This window comes from Rhinichthys klamathensis, unplaced genomic scaffold (assembly GCF_029890125.1).
Source record: "Rhinichthys klamathensis goyatoka isolate OS25496 unplaced genomic scaffold, OSU_Roscu_1.1 h1tg000103l_1, whole genome shotgun sequence".
In the NCBI taxonomy this organism is placed as follows: Eukaryota; Metazoa; Chordata; class Actinopteri; order Cypriniformes; family Leuciscidae; genus Rhinichthys; species Rhinichthys klamathensis.
In genome coordinates, this window is record NW_026606642.1 from 5,766,651 (window position 1) to 5,787,799 (window position 21,149).

Consider the following 21,149-nt stretch of genomic DNA (forward strand, 5'->3'; position numbering starts at 1 on the left):
GGTGTGTTTAACACAGATGTGGCAGTGGTGTAGCCACGAGGGATTTCTGATTTCTTAAAAAAAAAACTTTAGGAGGCAAAATATATTTTTACTGATTATGTGAATTACACTGCGCAAACCAAAGTAGGCTACTACCCAGTGAATGAAGAAGGGTTGGCGCTCAGTCTCCACAGTACATAAAATATTAATTTTGTTTTATTTTATTTTTCGGGTTTGTATTTATGAGGAAAAAACAATGTTATGGACGTGTTCTCCGTTACGGACGTGAGCGCTCTGAAAGCGGCATAAAAAATGCTTTAAAACTTTCACAGAGACATCAAACAGAAAACACAAAACCTTTCTTTAACCTGAATTTCGTTTTGCATTAATTGTATCTTAATTTTAATCAATGTTTCATCAACCAATTGCCTGGGTTTAATAAATAAGAAGTAAATAGCAGACGATAGATAAGAAACGGAGGCGCCGGCACGTGAACTGGATCTCGTCTTATAAATGAACCGAAACTCAGCGTATAAGGTAGCCTACTTGCCTCTCACAGACATGTCTACTTTTAAACAGAAAAATTCAAAACGAAAGAAAACAGACTACAGACTGCTCTCTGCTTATTGTAATCCGTATGAAATGTGCATTTCTCTCTGGCGCGTTCACTACTGAAGATCGCGAGCCAGCATCGTCAACTTCATCTTAGCCGACACTGACAAAGAAAACACTTGTTTATTAACAAGTGTTTATTAATAAACAATTAAAATATCTCCTTGCTATATTTTACATATTCATAATCATTCCTTTTGCCGGTTCTTTGTGACAGCTTTTAGGTGCTTTATTGGCAGTGCCACCCTTACATGTGGTGTGTGTGTGTGTGTGTGTGTTGTCCCCGCATTTAAGATGGGACCCCCCAAAAATTTAATTAAATTAAATAAAGCAACATGGTAAAAAGATGAAAATGACTTGATTTTACTTTCAATTCCTTTTACATTCTCCAAGGTATTAACATTAACATTTTTCATAACTCCATGTAGGACGTTTCTGTGCATAAATGTAAGCACTGTGGCAGTAGATTAGTAATGCAATATTTAGAAAATTTACTCTTGTACTCTTGATACTCAAGTACTTTTAAAAACAAGTACTTTAGTACTTTTACTTAAGTAGACATCTGAATGTAGTACTTTTACTTGTACTTGAGTAAAATTTAGCAAGGGGTATCTGTACTTTTACTCAAGTAACAAAGCTCTGTACTCTGTCCGCCTCTGCAGATCACACACGCTTTAAACTCTCCACATTTTCCCTATATGTATATATATTAAAATTGAGAACTGAATAAATAAACAACAATTTTAAAATCACTAGAGTTAGTCTTTATTTTACCATGAAAAGTAATTCATCCAATATTCAGACAATATTCTTCTATTTTAAAATATTTAACACAGTCGGGCAAGTGGAATTTGAATGCATAATTTTAAATCTATTAAACCAATTATAAAACTAAAGTTGGAATAACTCAGTTTCAATAGGCTTTTGGAAAGATGAGGAGCTGCTCATAATGAGTAACAGTAAATAACAAAAATGAGATAAACTCACAGTGTCCGCATCATTCATCCTGCCGCAGTGCATGCTGGGAACTTGAGTATCAGCAAGGATTTTTTAAAATAATTTTTATCATTTGTGCGTGTGAGTATGCATGTGTTTGTGTGTGTTTGTGTGTGCGAGTGTGTGTGTTTGTGTGAGCTTTTGCGTGTGTGTGTGTGCGTGTGTGTGTGTGTGTGTGTGTGTGTGTGTATTAGGAGGGTCAGACTCTGTTGAGGGAGGACTTGCTCAGATGCCACATTACTTCTGTTGTGTTTGTTTAGATCAGTTGTGCTAGTGTTTTTACATCAGGAAATGTTTCACGTGTGTGTTTTGTTCTGTTTGTGCTTCTGCCGTCTGATCGGTAAGTTATCATTTCTGTAATTTATTCACATCTCAGAGTAATAAACTCCTGCTGCAGTTTCAAATTAGATTATTTTCATCTGCTGGGGTCGAATCTCTCTTGTTGTTTCAGGTATTTTAATTTAAATGATTACAAATGCAAATCCTCCCCAGAAATGAAAAAATAATAATTTCAATAATTTTCAATACTTCTGCAGTAATCATTAACAACTACAAAAGTCAAATTCAGTAATAAAAAATGTGTTAAATATACAAAAGTCAAATTCAGTAATAAAAAATGTGTTAAATATATTCAGCATATTTAAACTTGTACTTTCAAGCTATATTTAATTTATCATATGAGCATTAATCTGAAAACCTGTTCATGTTCTCCAGGTGTGTTTGCTGCCGAAACAAATGAAATACAGTCAGTGTCAGTGATGGAGGGAGATTCTGTCACTCTACACACTGATGTTACTGAAATACGTGAAGACCACTTCAACATACTGTGGAAATATGGACCTGAAAAGTACATTATAGCTGAAATCAGTAGAAAATATGGATTCTTCTCCACATATGATGATGTTCCTGATGGGAGATTCAGAGACAGACTGAAGCTGGACGATCAAACTGGATCTCTGACCATCACAAACACCACAGCTGAACATGCTGGAGTTTATCAACTAGAGATAAGGGGAGCAAACCTGACATCAAAAACATTCAATGTTTCTGTCTATGGTGAGACGAGATGTAATTACTCCTGTGCTTCTTGTTTTATTATCCATTTACATATTGAAATGTTTTATTATGTTATAATGTAGTTTGAGATGAGACAATCACTGCTCATCAACACAATGAACCAAAAATAACAGTGTAGATTTATCCATATTTCTGCTTATTTATCTCATCTTTCTCAGCTCGTCTGCCAGTTCCTGTCATCAGCAGAGACTGTTCTTCATCATCATCATCATCATTATCAAATTATTCACTGGTGTGTTCATCAGTGTTGAGTGTGTGTGATGCGACTCTCTCCTGGTACGCAGGAATGAGTGTATTGTCCAGCATCAGTGTGTGTGATCTCAGCATCAGTCTCTCTCTACCTCTGGAGGTGGAATATCAGGATAAAAACACCTACAGCTGTGTGCTGAACAATCCCATCAGCAACCAGACCACACATCTGGACATCAACACACTCTGTCACACATGTGCAGGTACAGCAGCACTGATGATATATGTGTGTGTTTACTGACCTGATCTCTGTCTTCTGTTGTAGATCAGATGCGTTTGTCTTACTTTATCATTACAGAACTGGACACACTCTCTCCTTCAGTTCCTCCAGTCTCAGTGTCTCTGATAGTGTTGATCTCTGCTGGATCTCTGATGATTATTGCTGGATTTTTGATCTTCTGGATCTGCAGGAAATGTAGAAAAATTGACAGAGAAGGCAAGTGTTACATACACAAGTATTATAATAAATAACAATTTGAAAATAGACTCTGATTATTTTAGGCTATTGATAGACCTAATTATCATTTAATCAATAATTTCCCCCATTAAATTGTAGTTAACACCTTCTAAATCACTTATATGAAAAGAAACCAAAATAAATGGTAAGCTATATTTTGTTTACCAATTTCTGTAAATTTCTGTCTCTGAATACATCTTTATTTACATACAATAAAATTGGGCAGCGCTCTTTTTACTCGTCACACACACACACACACACACACACACACACACACACACACACACACACACACACACACACACACACACACACACACACACACACACACACACACACACACAGATCTAGTTAGTATTGAGTTGTGTTGTTTAAATGCATCTATTATCATTGAAACAGTCGAGACTCGTGCAGAAGAGATCACTTACGCTGATCCTGCGTTCTACAAAAGAAACACACATAAAACGGTAAGATCATTTATTCATGTCTTGTGTCATTATTATTTCAGCAGTGAGAAAGATGTAGATCAGTGTGTGCTTGTTTTTGTCTGATCAGTCACACACACCAGCGCCATATTATATATATAAAAAAGATCAGGACGCATGTTTGTGGGTTGGAGATTAATATTTTGTAAATACAGCACTTGCTTTGTTTATACAATTGAGGTCAAACCACTGGAGTCACATGGATTACTTTTATAGTGCCTTTACTATCTATTTTTACTTAGAAAAAAAACTATATATCGGAACTGATATCAGTTCAATATAATCAGGAGAAACCTTACATTTACTATTATTATATCTTGTGTTGTGTTTTTTACAGAAAGTAAAAGAGGAGGATGATGTGGTGTATGCACCAATTAAAACGAGAAGGTGATCAAACTTCAAGACCCAACTGTGGGACCTACGACAGATTTAAAGTATAATAATTTAAAATGAATTCATGAAATTACCTCCTAAAAACTTCTAACAAACTTGTCCTGTATTACAAGGACTTTTAACAAATTATCTAAACCATCTGACACATTGGGGAATGTTATGTTTTTTCTTTAAGTCTTAAAGTATATGTGTGTAAATCTCATGACACAAGTGCAAAACGTAGATGCAAAACACTCATCTAAAGGATTGAAGACTCTGCTGTGGTTTATTTTATAACCTCTGTACACAAATGTTGCTTAATCCGTTGTGCCAGAGCTGTGTGTGTTTGATGTCAGAGAGTGTGTCTGGTGTCCGCAGTGTGTCAGAGGTGTCATTAGCGTGTGGTTGAAGGGTTTTTTCCATTCCTGCTTACACGAAACCATGACTATTTTAAAACCTGCTTGACAAAATACTGATCTTATCAATGCTGGTACAAAAAAAGTCTCAAATCAAACAAAGAAATTACTGTGGAATATGAAAATATCATATTCTTTGTGTGCATAATGCATTATGATCTTTTATGCATGTAGTGATCGTGCAGTAAATAAATGCTGGTTTCAGTGGTTTTTTCAGCTTTAGCAACACTTCCTTCTAGAAAAAAACTATTCTTGATAACCCCCTTGATGCCTTGATAGGAATATCCTGTTAGCACTATTCCGACGGGGCTAGTTTTCTAATCAACGTTTGTTTGAGTTACAATTCTTATAACTCAACGTCTGTGATTTCATGCACCAGAGGGGTTTCACGACGCCTCATCAATCCGGAGGTCGGCCATTTTGGAGGCACATAATGTCATTGAACTGAATGGACTCGCAAATTTGGCTGATTATTGCTGCTGAATAATGGTCGAGTTTTGGTCTGTACCAATCGGTCACATCGGGAAAAAAACATGTCGAGTTCTATAGACTGTCAAAAGTTAAAGAGAAGAGAGAAAACTGATGAAAGAAGGCGTTTGTGGTTGAGAGAGGTACAGCATCAGACACGTGTAAATGAAACGTTGACTGGCTAAAATGTCGACGTAGTTAACTATGGCTACATTCACACTGTCAGTCCAAATCCGATTATCTTTGTATCAAATTGGAATCTGATCTAAAATGATGTCCACACTGTGTATCGCAACTGTTCAGATCCGACGTGTGTGTCCATGCATGTTGGTAATATGGCAATGACTTTGCGTTGATGGAGGGGGTTGTATTTGCAATATAATGTTAGATTGTGTCTTATTTAAATGTTACAACATGGAAATGTGTAGCCGCCGCGCTGGACTACTGCGGCAGAACTGTAGGAGGCTGGTATGTACTGCTATTTTCCCACGTTATTTGTCTGCGCCGGTTTCAGAAATAATACTTTTCTGCTCGTCCAGCACTTTGCAACAACACAGCATTGTTTCGGCAGTGACTTTCAGCATGTTTCCTATAAATGATGTTTGCATTTTAAGACATACCACGCGAAATCCGATCGTTCAGACTGAGGCTGATGTCCTGATATGTGATTTGAATAGGATTTCAAACCACATATGGATGTAACTTGAAACGGATTTCATGTGCTTTTTTGGACTGACAATCTGAACGTATCCTATGTCGGGGTAATAAATAGATGGAAGAATTTCAGTAATGTTACGTGCTAGAAAAGCTAACTCGTTCGGATCTTTACCACATATTAACTTTAGTTTGTCAAAATGTTGCGCTCTCTCCTGCTTCCCAAGTCCTTCTCTATATGATTTCGCACCTACCAGGTGTTTTTTCCGTGGTTTATTAGTGTAACAATGTGTTCAGTAGTACATAAACAGTGCAATCCATGCTGTTGTTTACATCCGAGTGCCTCCATAATGGCCGCGCATCCGGGTTACCGCCCAGAACGTGACATTGGTGAAACCCCTCTAAACGGACGGGATTAACATCTTCATGTTTATTACAGAGGAGTGAGTGTTTTCTTAATGTGGGCGTTACAGCAGGTCATGTGCTGCGTGCATCACAGATAATGTATATGTGTTTTAATTTATTATTTGGTGATATAATTTAAATTTATTATAAAAACTACTCTGTATATCGTAACCTCAGTTCCCTGAGATAGGGAACGAGTATTGCGTAGCTATACGCAGTGGGGGAAACTCCTTTTCCTCGATTTACTGAAGCCTATATGTAAAACTATTTGCAGCTGCACAGCTAGCACACTGAGCGTCTGACCCGCTCATAGGCTGTGCTGCAGCAACTGCACATCCAATGGCGCGGGCGAATCTGACGCACGACCAATAAGCTAGCCCAACGTCTGAGCCCGTCTAGGGGGCGTGGCCCAGCCTATATAGACCCCCGAATTTGCCATTATAGCAGGTTTATACGACTGAAGCGACAACTTCACTAGTTACCATAGTGCGGCCGGCTACGCAATACTCGTTCCCTATCTCAGGGAACTGAGGTTACGATAGTAACCGAGTAGTTCCCTTTTGAACGGTCACTTCGTATTGCGTAGCTATACGCAGTGGGGACACCATGCAAAACGCCGCACCCTGAGTAACTGGTTGCCCTGCCACTCAGGACCCCTGAGCTAACAGAACAAGCCAGAACCCAATAACATATGCATATACATGTATATATAACAGACCAGACACAGTCGGGTCTGAATAATATATATATATAAGGGTAACACTTTATTTTAAGGTGCTTGTAATAAGCAGTATTATTACAGCTTATTACAGTAAGCTGTAATAACTTACAGCTTACTGTAAGTTATTACAGTAAGCTGTAATAAACAGTTAATAAGACACTTATAAGACCTTATAAAATGCATATAAGATGCATATAAGCATTAACTACTTCATATAAGGGTTAATTAAAGGTCCAGGCCCTGAAGAGATCAGGGAAACTACTCCCTCTTGGGAAGGTCAATTTTTAAGTGACTGGGAGTTTGTGTTACCATTTATATATGTTCGTCTGTTCTAAAAGTGCAATGTATTGATACTTGATAAATTTATTATTTAATTTAATTTATTTATTATCATTAGTTAATGCTTATAGGCATCTTATATGCATCTTATAAGGTCTTATAAGTGTCTTATTAACTGTTAATTACTGCTTATTACAAGCACCTTAAAATAAAGTGTTACCTATATGAGTCAGCAACAACTAACAGAATATACTAACAAAACCAGACACCGTCGGGATTATTAGTATAACCTTATTACCGGCCGAAGCGGGTTTATATAAATATGTATGTGATTATGCACAGTAATTTTTTGCATATAAGACCAGACACTGTCAGGTCTCAATCATACTGAAAGCACCTTCGCCTGCAGGGAAGGTACCTCCATATTATAGAACTTCATAAATGTGGAAGGCGAGGACCAGCCGGCCGCATCACAAATATCTTGAATGGGAAAACCAGATGACCAAGCCCACGACGAGGCCATACCTCTGGTCGAATGGGCCTTGACACCTATGGGGCAAACCTGACCCACTGTGGTGTAAGCCAAAGAGATGGCATCCACTATCCATCTAGACAGTCTTTGCTTAGTGACTGGATCACCCTTAGATCGGCCCCCAAAGCAGACAAACAGCTGTTCTGATTGTCTAAAAGACGCAGAACGCTCCAAATAGATTCTCAACGCCCTGACAGGGCAGAGAAGATTAACCTCCCCATCCTCAGCAGAAGGGGGAAGGGCTAATAGCGTAATAACTTGTGCTCTAAACGGCGTTGAGAGCACCTTGGGCACATAACCATGCCTGGGTTTGAGAATGACTCTGGAGTCATCCAATCCAAACTCCAAACATGCAGGACTCACTGAGAGGGCCTGCAGATCTCCCACTCGCTTGATAGATGCCAATGCCAACAGGAGAGCAGTCTTTAGCGAAAGTGGTTTTAGATCAACCGACTGGAGCGGCTCAAAAGGTGGTCCCCTCAGGGCCCTAAGGACCGTGAAGAGGTCCCAAGGCGGCACCGAAGGGGGCCTGGAGGGGTTAATCATCCTAGCACCCTTCAGAAACTTTACCACCAGGTCATTCCTTCCTAGTGATTGGCCAGCCACCAGAGCATGATGCGCTGCGATGGCTGCCACATACACTTTGAGCGTGGACGGGGTGCGGCCCGCGTCCAGTAGCTCCTGCAGGAAGGAGAGCACCACCGAAACCTCACATGACTCTGGGTCAATACGATTTCTCGAGCACCAGCTGGAAAAACCCGACCAATTTAAAGCATAAAGGCGCCGAGTAGACGGGGCCCTTGCTTCAGAGATAGTGCTTAAGACCCTGTCAGGAAGGTCCCCGGATACCCGTTTAGGGGCCACACATGGAGGGCCCATAAATCGGGTCGGGGATGCCACATCGTTCCGTTGGCCTGTGTGAGGTGATCCTTCCTCATCGGAACAGGCCAGGGGGTCGTGTCTGACAACTGAACCAGTTCCGGAAACCATGGTCTGGATTTCCAGAGAGGAGCCACCAGAAGGACTGGGCATCCGCTCTCCCTGACCCGCTCGATAACCTGTGGGATCATCGAGACGGGGGGAAACGCGTAAAGGGGGCGGCTGGGCCAGAGATGAGCCAGCGCATCCCTGTTTTTCGAGAAGAACACCCTGCAGTGGGTGTTGGCTCTCGAGGTGAAAAGGTCGACTTCGGCCTCGCCGAATCTCTCCCATATTAGTCTGACCGTCTGAGGGTTCAGGGACCACTCGCCTAGGGGAGTGTTGCCCCTTGAGAGCATATCCGCGGCCACATTCTGGACGCCCGGGACATACGCTGCTCTCAGAGAGCTCAGATTGGCTTGTGCCCACATGAGGAGGTCCCTCGCCATAGCATACAGGTTGCCTGACCTGATGCCACCCTGGCGATTTATGTAGGCCACCACAGACACGTTGTCTGTACGGACCAAGACGTGGTGACCCCTGAGGTTTGACAGAAAAGCTTTCAGGGCCAAACCAACTGCTTTCATTTCCAGACAGTTGATATGTAAGCTCTGCTCCGTGCTCGACCAGAGGCCGGAGGCAGGCTTGCCCTCGTGCAGCGCTCCCCAACCCATGTTGGATGCATCTGTAAAAAACACTTTCCTCCTGGAAACTATCCCCATGGTCACCCCCTTGCGGTACCAGTCCTGAGCCCGCCAGGGAATCAGTGTTCTCAAACACCCCTGATTAACCATAATGCGCAGGCTGCCTGACTGCCATGCATGGGTTGGCACACGGCGTTTCAGCCAGTGCTGCAGCGGGCGCATGTGCAGTAATCCCATGTGGAGTACTGATGATGCAGCTGCCATTAGAGCAGTCTCTGAAAGCTCTTCAGAGAGCGCGCGTTCTCTGCACAGAGAGCGCGCACGCTTTCATTGTCACCGAGTCTAAAACCGTGCCCAGAAAGACCACAGTCTGGCTGGGATTCAGTTCGCTTTTGGCAACATAGATTGTGAGACCCAGGCATTTTAAATGGCTGAGAATCAAATCCCTGTGAACTATTAGTTCGTCTCTCGACTGCGCTAGCACCAGCCAGTTGTCGAGATAATTCAGCACACGCACTCCCTGGCTTTTCAGCGCTGGGGGGGCGCTGGTCTCCTGCGAACAGGACCTGTGATGGCGTTTGAGTCGGAGAAAGTGAAACACGCGGGGACGCGGCCGGCGTGCGTTCACAAATCTCCATACCCTCCGGTTGCCGTTGGCTGCGACGCTTCTTCTTCCTCGGAATGGAAAGCGTGGTTGAAGCGGCCTCGTCGTCCCGGGAGAGAGCTAGCCGATTGCGCAGCATGGAGATAGGCATGCTGTCGCAGGCCTCACATCCTCCGGCAGAGAGAGCATTCTCTGCGTGGTCGACACCCAGGCAGGAAATGCAGCTCGTGTGCTGGTCTGCCTCGTGCAGACGGCCTCCGCACGTGGCGCAGGATGAACGAGGCATAATGAAAAGAAATCTACAAATAATAGTACAAAGGATATAGGATGTCGCCGGATAGCCACAGGTGAGACGGCGTCAGGAGACAATCGACGTGCAGGCGAAGTCTGCTAAAGAGAAGCTCGCTCAGGCTGAAAGGCTTGTTCGACGGCGAATACTACAGTAAAAAGCTCAGGGATATGTGCACTGTCGCTGAAGGAGTAAAATCTGCTATAATGGCGAATTCAGGGGTCTATATAGGCTGGGCCATGCCCCCTCGACGGGCTCTGACGTTGGGCTAGCTTATTGGTCGTGCGTCAGATTCGCCCGCGCCATTGGATGTGCAGTTGCTGCAGCACAGCCTATGAGCGGGTCAGACGCTCAGTGTGCTAGCTGTGCAGCTGCAAGTGCGTTTTACATATAGGCTTCAGTAAATCGAGGAAAAGGAGTTTCCCCCACTGCGTATAGCTACGCAATACGAAGTGACCGTTCGAAAGGGAACCCTATTTAAGTAAACTTCATGAGTTTATATAAGTGGCTGTAACTTGCATAAGTGAACAGAGAAGTCTATAGACAGTATCTTACTCATACACTGATATTAAAATGGGCAGTCTTCGCGGTTTCCGCGATTTGGCTTTATTTATTAATTTTATAATATTATTTTTACATCGGATACCATCCGCATTGAAACTAAATTAAAGCATGTCAGAAATTGCTTCACAAACGGTAGCTCAGGTAGGTCAAAAAACACATGAGGAGAACGTTAAGATAATGCAATATTGGCAATCAGAGGCTGCATCCGAAATCACCTTCTCTTTTGAGTAGGTACTTATTTTGAATAAGTAATTACTTCACGATTACTTCGCTACATTGTATATAGCGTGAATGTGAAGGCCTATGAGTATAATCTGGACGCATACATTTGTCATGTTGTCATTATCATTTTATCTACCAGTGTCAGTTATGCCATTCATAAATCCTCTCCTCGTGGGATAGTAAAGTGTCCATCGTGCACACATCAGAATCTCACTGGAAGTAGTAGGTCATCCGGGTACTTTTTGCCTACTGTTTTATAAGTACTGTGAATTCAGACATACTGTCACATTCAGTCGGTCATGTTCGACGTCATTTTGGCACGTCACCGACGTATTGAGATCCCAACTTTGTCAAGGTCACTTTTATTTATATAGCACCTTAAAACAGCATTTCTGCTGACCAAGGTGCTTCACAAAAACACAAATAAAAACACAATAAAAAACAAAACATCGTACAAATTTCATAGTATAAAATTTTAACTCACTACATATCCACAGTTATGAGTACGCCAGAGAAAAAAAGATGTGTTTTCAAAGCTGACTTGAAAGCATATAAAGAGGAAGCTAACCTAACAGATTGAGGTAACGAATTCCACAGCCTCGGACCCAAAACGGAAAAAGCTCTATCACCTTTCGACTTTAAGCGAGAGCGAGGGATAGTTAATAATTTTTCAGAAGATGATCTAAGAGTTCTTAGTGGAGAGTATGGACAAATGAGGTCTGTGATATAAACTGGAGCAAGATCATGCAAGGCTTTAAATACAAAAGTCAAAACCTTGTACTCAATTCTGAACTTGACCGGTAACCAATGCAAATGTGATAAAATAGGGGTGATATGCTCACGTTTTTTCTTACCCATTAAAAAACGAGCTGCAGCATTTTGTACCAGTTGCAAGCGCATTAATGAAAAATGGTTGATACCGGCATACAAAGCGTTACAATAATCTAGCCTTGTTGAAATTAAAGCATGAATGACTGTCTCTAGGTCACCAAAAGATAAAATAGATTTTAATTTTCGTAAGCTCCTTGTCGCCTTTGGAATCTCAAAACGTCGGTGAAGTTCTGACGTGACGTCTCCGTTCCCTCTTTCAGGGAACGAGGGTTACACACGTAGCCGAGACGTTTTTCGTTTACTATATAGTAGGGAAGTATGCAATTTCGGATGCAGCCACAGACATTCGCATTCGGGCCGGCTTCGAATTCTCAGAGGATCGTTGAGTTCACCAAAAAACAGTAGGTAATTTGCCCTGGAATTTTTACTTAGGTTTTTTTATTTAGGTTGTGCGAGAAAAACATGACCTGACAGATTCGCACAAGATTAAAATCGCAAAGCCTACGTCTGTGAAACATGAATTTCTACTGTCCCCCTGGAAAACTAGTCCCGTCCGAATATTGCCTATGTAAGACTGGAAAACTGGTTATAGGGAACGACCAATTCTTGAGAAGACAAAGAACCCACTGCATAGTAGCATTTGGGCTCACTCTTGTGAAGGCCCCATCCGAGACTAGAGGTCTCACCTCTGAATCATCCTAATCTACATTTCTTCCCCTCATCCCCCACTCCTTCCCCTTCATACAGATCACCTGAAACTCACATAAGAATATATGTATGGTTTAATGTGAATGATTATTGTCTTTAGTATCCTTTTAAAGGTCTCAGGGTGGCTGGTTCAGATGTCTCATTCCAAATAAGTAAAACAAAAGGAAATAAGGTTTTTAAGAGTTTAGGAATAACTGGCACAGAAAGGAATGTGGTCTCTAGCCACTCCCGAAGGTGTAAATTCATGAATGCTAATTTCCACTGTTCTTCGCAGATGGTCAAACTTCTACCCCCAGTAATGGTAGGGGAATACAGTAAATTTACACTAAACTCTATAGTTTACATATCAAATAAGGTCTGGCTATATAAGGAAAATGCAACGAGAGCTCAGGACTCTTTCTGTATCTCAGATCAGCCCGTGGAGGCTGAGTAGCCGAGACTCAGCATTCATGTATTTCATGTCGGGTAAAAGATTTTCCTCTTTGTTCTAGAACATTTGATGATTTGCATTGATTATCTTTCAATTCATTATGGAATTGTTATAATACATTTACCTGACATAATAAATTGTTATATTTGATTATTCTAACAGACTTTGACTTTATTTTCATTGGAGTTAAAAGGAATAGTCAAACATTAACGTATACTTAATGATGCACAGATATCATTGTAAAACTTTCATTTTATGGAGTCAGATGAAACGAGTTAATACATAAGATAAAATGTATTGTATTTAATTAAAAATTTCCTTGCCATTGGAAAAGACGGAACACGCTTTGAGACCTTCACCGCTAATTTGAATGCCGCCATTGGATCAAATTAGACGGACTTACACCTACAGCATTTGACCTCTAGAGAGATGAGTCATATTCCCATCGAATAAATGCTATATAAGCATCACTACTATTGCTTAGGGTTATTACTAATTTCTGAAATAAAATAATGAAATATTCTTTTCCATATCAAAACAAAAATAAATAAACAAACACAGGTGCTGTCCAGGGGGCTGTTCCATAAACCAAGATTAGAGTATAAGCCAGGCTTATTTCGGTTAGTCAGGCTTATTTTTTGGTAGATTCGGTTTCATAAATCAAACTTAAAATAGTTCAAACTCAGTTACCCTGGCAACTTATGCTGGGAAACTAGCCTGGTCCAGGGCAGGCTAACTGTCAGGCTAAGCCTCAGTTGTTACACAGATCCTCAACACTGACCGACAAGAACACAATGATATTACCACTGACACCATCCCATCTAATACCATTATTGGACTTTATAAATACACAGTATACAGAAAATCAACTTAAATAAGGCTACAATAGACAATATTGACACATATATAAGGCGTTTTAAAGTTGTCCGTGTAGGACATGTCATTTTTGTAATAAAGACATTTTAATTAAGGAATGCCTCGGTTATCAGATAATTCTTTCTCTACACTGTCTCTTATATATATATATATATATATATATATATATATATATATATATATATATATATATATATATATATATATTTTATGTACTTTATTATGTCTTTCACTTCAAACACATTTAACACAATTATACAAATGGACAGTTCCTTTAAAGACATCATATTTTCCCCCAATAAATATTTCTTTATTTTTCCTTCTACTTTTTTTTCTTTTGTGATAATACCAACACATACATATAAATAAAACAATACATAAATATTAATAAAATATAACATTCACATATATCAAACTCTTATAATAATTCCACATAATTCCTAATAGTTATTCAAGTAATATTATTTAAATATCAAATATTCAATATTAAATAAGTAAATAAATAAAATAACAAATAACTAGAAATAAAAGGGAAGGTTACATAAAAATGTATAGTTAATGTAGGCCAATATATTCCTTTATTTTATGGAATATTCTTTGATTTTAGAGTTGCACATATCTTTTCAAAATGTATACATTTGTTCTTAATTTAATGTTATCCTCTCCATAATGTACTTTAGAAACTAAATCTAACCACTCATTTAAAGCTGGGGATTCTTGCTTTCTCAAAAAAATGATTGCATTAAAAGCTGTACTTCTTAGCATTCTAAATAAGTATATATCATCTTTATAAAGTAGCATAGGTCCTATACCCAAAACTATATTTTGTATCTTTATATATTTAGTTTCTTAAAAAAAAAATCTTCCCTGAATTAGGCTACTTCTGTTCAATTTCTTTTTTTTATTAGAAGTAGGCTATAAAATATGAGTGTAATGAGCTAGAAGTTTATTGCAACTTATCCAACATCCTAAAGAGAAATTATTATAATTAGAAGATATTTCTAGTGTTAGAAAATATCGCATATTAATTTTCCAAGCAAAATGTATATTTTAGTCAGAATTATTGCGCTCCTATTTGGCGCGCATGCGCGCAGCAGCGCTCGTTCAATATGAAGATTAGCAGCAAAATGGATACATTTGCACGACTTTCTAACATTTACAGATGGAGAATATAACTGTAAAATGTAATTTTTGCACTGAGGGGGAAAAAAAACATGTCATAAACGCATAAAACAGCACAAAATATACGCTGATTGATGGTGGTAAATGGTAAATGGACTGCATTTATATAGCGCTTTCACAGACCCAATGGCCACCAAAGCGCTTTACAATTTGCCTCACATTCACCCATTCACTCACTCATTCACACACACCGACGGGCGACGGCAGCCATGCAAGGCGCCATCCAGCTCGTCGGGAGCAGCTGGGGTTAGGTGTCTTGCTCATGGACACCTCGACACTTGGTCAGGTGGAACCGAGGATTGAACCACCAACCTTCCGGTTTGTAGACAACCCACATGAACCACTGAGCCACTGCCGCCCCAAATCATCAAATCATCGATTTGATCCACGATCGACCTCTAGGGCTGCTTCAGAAACGCGTGCACACGCAATTATCTAGACTAGATAAACCTGGATCAAATTAGTGAGCTTCAATTACCTTTTATGGAACCACTTTAGCCCCAACTTATTTGTTAGGCTCATTCAAGTCCGGTTTTGGAGTTTAATCCCCGCTTTTCTAAGCTTCATTTATGGAACAGCCCCCAGGTTCACAAATGGCAGAAAAGCATCATAAAGATTTGTGTGCAAATCTTAGAAATCCATATGATATCTTTGTGTTAGGAAAAGGCCAAAATGTATGTATTCACGTGTTGCACATGGTTTGACGTTGTAAATGTTTTGACCAATGTTTCTTCAACGTGTGACAAATAATATTCACCATTTTGAAAAAAAAAAGGAAAAAGAATAGAAAAATCAGATTCATTACTAAACCATACACTGTAAAAAAATAAATAAAAGTAAAACATTACAGATTTTAAAAATTATTATGATCTAACACCTTAAATTGTAGACATATTGTAATGTACACCCATTGTAAAATGTCTTGGGAGTTAACTGTTTGCTAGCAATAGCACATATGCATGAGCGAATGTAGGCTAATCACTGCGTTATTGACACAGTTACTGCCTTTAAATAAAGCAACATACAGCATACCATCAATGTTTTCTGGCTCATCTTGGACTGAAGCACTCTTCAGCACAACGGTAATCTCACAAAACTCAGACAACAGAAACCTTTTAAACCCCAACAGAACATTAAACACTAACAGATCTCCCAAGATATCGGCAGAGGAGGATCAACTCCACAAACAGCATTACCAGCTTTCTTCATTACTAACCAGGTTGACTTTATTTCTGTCAGACATCTACAGAAGGTCTAATTTAGAATGATCAGAGGTTTAGATGTTGGTGTTTTATTGAAATAATAGTTTGCTTTGATTCACCATTATGATGATCAGTGTTACATACTTAAGTATCTCAGATAACACTCCCCTCAATCTGTAGTGATAAAGACAGACAGTACTTTGGTCATCACTTTTATGATTTTGATTTGATTTTAAGTGATCAATGGCGCCATCTCCTGTTTTTTTTTTTTAGAAACAGCAGTTAAAAACAGCATCAGCACTTGGAAACACTCAACAGGAAACATCAGTGTCTAATGGAGAACTGGCTTATATGTTATGCATTTTTTCTTTCTTGTTAATAAGAGGTCATATAGTTATAACAAATGACAGTAAAAATCAATGGATAAAAAAATGCCATTGTGCCAGGGTGTTAAAAAAAGGTGATTTATTGAATTTCAAAGACACAAAAAAATGGGAACAGAGGGAGAAATAGCGAGGCCACAATCCGGAGAGGAATCAGGAAGGATTCCAGACAGGTACGTGGGTCAGACACATCAGCCCAACAGGACGCATTAGAGAAAGGAAAAGAAAAGCAGATACAAACAAATACATTGGAGAGAGATGAGTTCAGTACAGTCCAAGGACAACGAGATAGGCGAGCTCACAGATGAACACCAGGGGGTGTAGAGTGGCAATGGCAGGAGAGAGAGATAGAGAGAGAGAGAGAGAGAGAGAGAGAGAGAGAGAGAGAGAGAGAGAGAGAGAGAGAGAGAGAGAGAGAGAGAGAGAGAGAGAGAGAGAGAGAGAGAGAGAGAGAGAGAGAGAGAGAGAGAGAGAGAGAGAGAGAGAGAGAGAGAGAAAAAGAGAGGTGTAGTTGTAATCTTGCAGTGCTGGAGGGCAGGTAGTAGATTTGAAGAAGAGCTAGATACAACAAAAAGGAGAGGGGATCCAGGGGAAAACAAACAAAAACTAAACTAATTAGGCAAGAACACATGGTTTGCGTGGTGGTTAACAATGCTACTGCACTCCCTGTCACCTTTTTTTTTTTTACAGTGGGTATAGAAATTTCAGATTAACAGCTTTAATTTTATAGATACAGTTTTCAATTAGTTTACATTAAAGTAATGTGAAATGAAAACTTTATGCAAATAAAGGATATAGGTTCAATTTCACCTGTACAACCTTTAGAATATGAAAACTGTTTTTTTTGTTACACTTTATTTTAAGTTGACGTAGTTACATACTAACTCAAATAAGTTCCGAGTAATATTAATGAACTACATGCAACTACTTTAGAGTCATTTAGGGTTGGTTTAGGGTTAGTTACTTGTAATTATGCATCATTTACTGTTATTACTAATAATAAGTATACATGTAGTAGCGTGTAAATATGTCACCTTAAATCAAAGTGTTACAGTTTTGTTTATTATAATAAATAAAGGATGATTTTCTAAAACAAACTAACAAAAAATAGTAACTTTTACAAAATAAAATATTGAATGGCAGTGTTAAATATGATCATATGAAAATTATGTGTATCTATTGCTTTTCTCCCTCTATTTATCACAGTATCTCATGTCTAGCAAAGCCATTTACAGCAGGACAGGAAGAGGCTCTTCACTTACAAACCACACACACACACACACGAAATGCCCGTTCCTTCATGCGCTTTATGTTCCCCCATCAAACAGTCAAACCACATTTCTAAAAATAAATTAAAAAAATGGCCAGATCAGGTTTCAGTTTGACTCAGGAGATAAACTTCAGTAAATTGGTTCTGTGAGATCATACATGGTTTTAACTGTTTACTTTTTCCAAAAAACTAAACTTGAGAACTGAATATTTACACACAACCTGAAGCTCCATTTTACCATAAAATGTGGTTTATCCAAAATGTAGAAAATATTCTTCAACATTTATATATTTAACACAGTCAGGCAACTAGTTTTAACCACTATCAATGTTAAATTATAAAAAATAAAGTGTTTTCCACCATTAAGAACAGTTAGTCTTACTAAAAGGCAGAAGCATTCTTATATTACATATGTAACTGCACATCATGCGCATGTGCGTGTGCATTATTGGTCAGACTCTGTCGGGGGAGGATTCACAAGCCACATTACTTCTGTTGTGTTTCCTTAGTTCAGTTGTAGTTTTATTAGATCAGATGTTTGACTGAACAACTGAAAATGTTTCACGTGTTTGTTTTGTTCTGTTTGTGCTGGTGGAGCCTGATCAGTAAGTTATATTTGTGTCTTTTATTTAGAGTAATAAAATCCTGCTTCAGTTCAATTGTTTTCATCTGTCTTCAGATCTCTCTTGTTCTAGAAATCTTAATTTCAATGATTATAAATGCAAGTTTTCCCCAAGTAATTTCTAAAACATGAATTAAATAATTTTTAAATACTTTTGCACAACTTCAAACGTTGTGGAAATTTAGAAATACAAATGTATTGAATATATATCCTGCATTATTTAAACCTGTACTTTGTCTCTGCTGCTGTTCTTCAATTCTATTTAATCTGTGTAAAACCTGTTCATGTTCATCAGGTGTGTTTGGTGATTCAGTGTCAGTGATGGAGGGAGATTCTGTTACTCTAAACACTGATCTTACTGAAATACATAAAGACGACCACATACGGTGGACCTTTGCAGGAAATATTATTCTAGCTGAAATCCGTAAAGGTGCTGTAATCTTCTCATCACATGAGCCTGATTCAGAGATTAAGAGAATACGAGACAGACTGAAGCTGGATCATCAAACTGGATCTCTGACCATCACACACACCACAACTGAACATGCTGGAGTTTATAAACTTCAGATCAACAGTGTGATCAAGAGTTTCAATCTCACTGTCTATTGTAAGTTTAATGTTTGTTTCGCCTGTTTTTAGCTATATTATAGTAGATAATAGAATAGTTTCAATTAAGCATAATTTTCCTCTCTGATATTTCTCCATATGTGTAAATAACCTTTTATAAATACATGGAGAGGAAGTTAAGATCATATGAGACAATCACGGACGGACTGACACTTCAATAAACACTTTCTGAACTGTTCAAATGTTTCTCTTTTTCAGCTCGTCTGCCTGTTCCTGTCATCATCAGAGACTGTTCATCATCATCATCATCATCATCATCATGTTCATTGGTGTGTTCATCAGTGTTGAGTGTGTGTGATGCGACTCTCTCCTGGTACGCAGGGATGAGTGTATTGTCCAGCATCAGTGTGTGTGATCTCAGCATCAGTCTCTCTCTACCTCTGGAGGTGGAATATCAGGATAAAAACACCTACAGCTGTGTGCTGAACAATCCCATCAGCAACCAGACCACACATCTGGACATCAACACACTCTGTCACACATGTGCAGGTACAGCAGCACTGATGATATATGGGATTAAAAAGATTTAAGTGTGTGGGATGACAAACTAACTTTTAACTTAATTAACTTTATTAGATTTATCGGTAACACTTTAGAATAATGAGGACAGAATAATGGGGAATAAATGCAGACTAATGAGTAGTACTACATTAAAAATTCAGCTGCTACTTTTAACTAATATGAAAACAAGCTTAACTAATCAGAAAATAAAACATATTTTTTCACTTTATATTAAGGTTTCAGATCACTAATAGTCCTTGGAGAGTGACTAGGTAGTACTTGAGAAATTGGTGATGCATTTTATGACCACCACTGAGCGTAAAAAAAAGACAATTGCTAACGTCTCAGACACGTTTATGTTGTGATTAGTAATTAATTAGTAATTCTTTATAATTTGTCAGAATTACCTATTACCTGTGCCAATCTCATTAAGTAATTATTGATTACCTAATAAGGAACAATCTTGGTCCAAAATTTGAAATGACTTACTGATTATAGTTAAGCTTGTTTCCATATTTGTTAATAGTAAAAGTTGTAGTATTAATGTAGTACTCATTAGCCAAGGCAAGGCAAGTTTATTTACATAGCACATTTCATACACAATGGTAAGTCAACGTGCTTTACAGAAGGAATTAAAATTATCAAAAGAAATAAAAATAATTCAAACAGTTTAGGATAAAAAGGAAATAAAATACAGTGCAAACTGTCGTACGAATAGTGGCACAGTGCTCACTCAGTATGCACAGCTAAACAGAAATGTTTTGAGTCTGGGTTTGAATGTGACTACTGTAGGAGCACATCTGATCTCCTCTGGAAGCTGGTTCCAGCTGCGGCTGGCATAATAGCTAAAAGCAGACTCTCCATGCTTTGAGTGAACCCTTGGTATTTCTAGCTGATGTGATCCTAATGATCTGAGTGATCTTTTGGGTTTGTATTCAGTGCATATCTGCAATGTATTGAGGTCCAGTTATTTATATACCAGTAATAATATTTTAAAATCAATGTAACTGGAAGTCAGTGCAAAGACCTGAGGACCGGTGTGATATGTTCATATTTTATGGTTCTGCATTCTATATGAGCTGCAACTGTCTTATGGTCTTTTTTTGGAAGGCCAATGCAGAGTCCATTACAAGTCCTGCATTAGTCCTGCATAGTTACTTATTAACAACAGACCATTACTCTAAAGTGTTACCGATTTATCCATATTTCTGCTTTTTCTGTCATGTTTTTCAGCTCGTCTGCCTGTTCCTGTCATCAGCAGAAACTCTTCACAATGTTCTTCATCATCATCAAATTGTTCATTGTTGTGTTCAGCTGTGAATGTGAGTCATATGACTCTCTCCTGGTACGCAGGAATGAGTGTATTGTCCAGCATTAGTGTGTGTGATCTCAGCATCAGTCTCTCTCTACCTCTGGAGGTGGAATATCAGGATAAAAACACCTACAGCTGTGTGCTGAACAATCCCATCAGCAACCAGACCACACATCTGGACATCAACACACTCTGTCACACATGTGCAGGTACAGCAGCACTGATGATATATGTGTGTGTTTACTGACCTGATCTCTGTCTT

The 21,149-nt window shown here is 39.0% G+C and overlaps 1 protein-coding gene across 1 annotated transcript; it reads left to right on the plus strand.

The window, feature by feature from the left end:
- The first annotated feature begins 1,769 nt into the window (after nt 1-1,769).
- Nucleotides 1,770-21,134, plus strand: LOC130087030 (SLAM family member 5-like). Its single transcript, XM_056253230.1, has 4 exons — nt 1,770-1,927; nt 2,302-2,643; nt 19,273-19,563; nt 20,890-21,134. The coding sequence occupies exons 1-4, from the start codon at nt 1,879-1,881 to the stop codon at nt 21,132-21,134; spliced, it is 927 nt and encodes a 308-aa protein (XP_056109205.1). The 5' UTR covers nt 1,770-1,878.
- Nucleotides 21,135-21,149: the final 15 nt, after the last annotated feature.

What these genes read in the sequence shown, in the direction of transcription:
- LOC130087030 (XM_056253230.1), top strand. Translation starts at nt 1,879, where the DNA reads ATGTTTCACGTGTGTGTTTTGTTCTGTTTGTGCTTCTGCCGTCTGATC. An exon ending in GTGCTTCTGCCGTCTGATCG is followed by an intron (nt 1,928 to 2,301) that starts GTAAGTTATCAT and finishes CATGTTCTCCAG; the next exon opens with GTGTGTTTGCTGCCGAAACA. An exon ending in ATTCAATGTTTCTGTCTATG is followed by an intron (nt 2,644 to 19,272) that starts GTGAGACGAGAT and finishes TCTCTTTTTCAG; the next exon opens with CTCGTCTGCCTGTTCCTGTC.